Here is a 2,912-nt window from a genome sequence, read left to right as displayed (position 1 = left end):
TTTCCTTAGAGGTGTGACCCATGGCAAACTACCCAGATCCCAGTGGTCAGCCCCACACCCATGTGCATATGGGCAGCAGTAATTTGACTCAGTGGGTTATATAAGAAAAGATCCCAGGACTTAGGAGGCAGAAGCAGGAGGATTCCCATGAGTTTGAGGTCAGTCTGGTCTACATAGGGAGTACCAGGGTAGCTACCTAGTGAACCCTTTCACACAAAAAATTATTTTTATGTGTATGTGTGTGGGTATGTGCACATGAGTGCACTGCCCATGGAGGCCAGATGAGGGCATCAAATTATGTGGAGCTGGAGTTACAAATGGTTATGAACCACCATGTGGGTGCTGGGAACTGAACCTGGGTCCTCTGCAAGAGCAGCCAGTGCCCTTACCTGCTGAGCCATTGCTGCAGCCTAAGAAAAGTTTTGCCTGTACGTGTTAGAAACTACTCTGGGCTATGAGTAATGGAACAATTGCTAACACAAAATAAAAACGGGTTTATCATGTGAAAGAAACTCCAGCAACAGCCCTGGGCCACCAAGTGTTAACAGGGACTCTATGTCCTTCTGTCTTTGTGTTCCACCATCCTACGTGCACAGTTTTTTTGTGGTCACTTCAGCATTCCAAAATGGCTGCTGGAGCACTAGCTCTCATGTGCATTTCAGGAAATTGGGGGCAGTGGGTGCTTGTGTGCTCTATTTCTTCCTGTTGGCTTACATTTCCTCCATCACTCTGGCTGCAAGGGAAGCTGGGAGATACAGCTATTTAGCAGTGCACATGGATTCCCAGAATAAAACCAGGGTTTTATTTAATTATTTAATAATGGTATGTGGAGTGGGTTTTTGTGGATTTTGTCCATGTGTGTCTGTGTCTGTAGTACCTACCAACTTCCTGAATATGGTGCCCAGCTGAGGGCATGACCTGGCTTGGGTTAGCTGTGCCTGGTAGGATCCAGACCTGGCACTCTGTATCTGATAGTCAAGCAGAGGCTTCTAGAATCTTCAGGTGCAGGGCACAGACAGTAGGACCTCACAGACACTGGGTCCTTCAGCAGGTGACTATATAATCTCCTCATGTTAGATGCTCCCAGATCAGAGGGTCTGATAGCCACTATACTCACCCAAGTGTCAACCAAATGTCCTGGCACACCTCCCTTCAACTCTCGTGTGAATGTAGAGGGGCCTGAGCCCTCTCTGACCTTCATTGGGTTTGTGGGAGAAATCCCAGTGTAGGAAGAGGGCATGGGATTAAAACCTCTGCAAAGAATTCATTTGAAAACAAAGAACTACAAAAATTTAATGCAAGGCAAAGACTAGCATGGGAGAGGTTCCATCTCCTCAGATCTGATCTGCCTGGGATGTGTGCTGGCAGCCACTCTGGCTGTGGGAGGCCCTGCCCTACAGGTAGCCTCCTGCACCTGTCCTACGAAATACATTCAACGCTGCTTTGGCCCCAGAGGGGCTGCTGGCCACGGGCCCCTGTCCTGGGCTTGCCCATCTCTCCTTACACCAGTAGGGCCTGACCCTGTGACCTGGTGGCCTCTGGTGGCTCTGTTGTCATAGAGGCTGAGCCTCTGGTGGACGGGCTCACAGCTGGTCCTCATCCACCCAGATGGTTTTGCGCTGCTCCTCGCTGATCTTGTCTTTGAGGATGCGCAGCAGTTCTTCCACGCTGCTCCACATATCAGCCTCCACCGTGGCATACAGGCAGGGCAGTGCCTCCAGCTCCTTCTCCTTCAGTCTGCACATACGCAGGAACTCCTCCTCGGTCTCTGGCCGGGGCAGCAGCTTCCTGTGGGGGAGATGTTGAGGGGAACCGTGGGGAGTCTTCGAGGCTTGATGCCCACAGTGTGGACCAGAAGCTGGCTCAGAGATGGCACAGGTTGCCTCCCTGGGCCACTGGACCACACACACACACACAGACACACAGACACACACACACCACACACACACACACACATACACACACACAGGGGCTGCTGTACCACATGTCTGACATGTCTCCAGACACCAGTGGCTTTTACATGCTTCAAAATGGAACCTCAAGAGGGCAGGATTCATTTTATTTTCAGTAAAATTATTTACTTATTTATGTTTTATGTATGTGTCTTGCCTACATGTATATGCCATCATGTGCATCCAGTGCCCACAGAGGCCAGAAGAGGGCATTGGATGCCTTGAAACTGGAGTTATAGATGGTTGTTAGTCACTGTGTAGGTGCTGGGAACTGAACCTGTGTCCTCTGCAAGAGCAGCCAGTGCTCTTTAATTAACTGCTGATCCATCGCTCCAGCCCCAAGGGAGGGAATATTTCCATCCCTCCCAGTCCCCTTCCAGCTCCTCCAGTGTTCTCCCCACTGTTTCAATTTTTTTTAAAAGTAATTTTTGTTTTATTTTGTTTTAGACAGGGCCTCATGTAGCTCAGGCTGGCCTCCAACTCCAAATGTAACTGAGGAAGATCTTCAACTCCTAATCCTCCTGCCTTAAGCTCTCAAGTGCTTGGATGACAAGTGTACTCCACCACATCTGGTTGATGCAGTGCTGGGGATGGAGATCAGGGCTTTGTGCATGTTAGAAAAGCACTCTACCCTCAGAGCCACACCCTAGTCTCCCCCAAAAGTGTGATGGATACACAATTTAAAGTTTGCCATTTGAACTATTCTCAGTGTGTAGCATAGTCATATTGAATACATTCACTGCCATGCCAGGTGTTGTTGCACACATGTGATCCCAGCTCTTGGGAGTAGAGGCAGGAGGATCAAGGGTTTGAGAAACCAGCTTGGGTTACATGCAAGTTCAAGGCTAGCCTGGGCTAGATGTTGAGACCCATTTTGTTTCATCCAATCACACAACCAACCTCAGAACTTACCAAATTGAAACTGTTCCTATTAAACACTAACACCTTGGCTCCTTCCCC

At 49.2% G+C, this 2,912-nt stretch overlaps 1 protein-coding gene across 1 annotated transcript in view; it reads right to left on the bottom strand.

The window, feature by feature from the left end:
* Positions 1–1,356: 1,356 nt before the first annotated feature.
* Positions 1,357–2,912, bottom strand: part of Card11 (caspase recruitment domain family member 11) — a 154,468-nt gene continuing 152,912 nt past the window's right edge. Inside the window, exon 25 of the mRNA XM_017802769.2 lies at positions 1,357–1,788. Within this exon, the coding sequence (XP_017658258.1) occupies positions 1,584–1,788 (205 nt within the window). The 3' untranslated portion in view covers positions 1,357–1,583. The remainder of the gene's footprint in view (positions 1,789–2,912) is intronic.

The sequence above is a fragment of the Nannospalax galili genome, unplaced genomic scaffold (assembly GCF_000622305.1).
Source record: "Nannospalax galili isolate Female #2095 unplaced genomic scaffold, S.galili_v1.0 scaffold664, whole genome shotgun sequence".
Taxonomy (NCBI): domain Eukaryota; kingdom Metazoa; phylum Chordata; class Mammalia; order Rodentia; family Spalacidae; genus Nannospalax; species Nannospalax galili.
The sequence above is the reverse complement of the archived record's forward strand: the minus strand, read 5'-3'. Positions and strand labels throughout refer to the sequence as shown.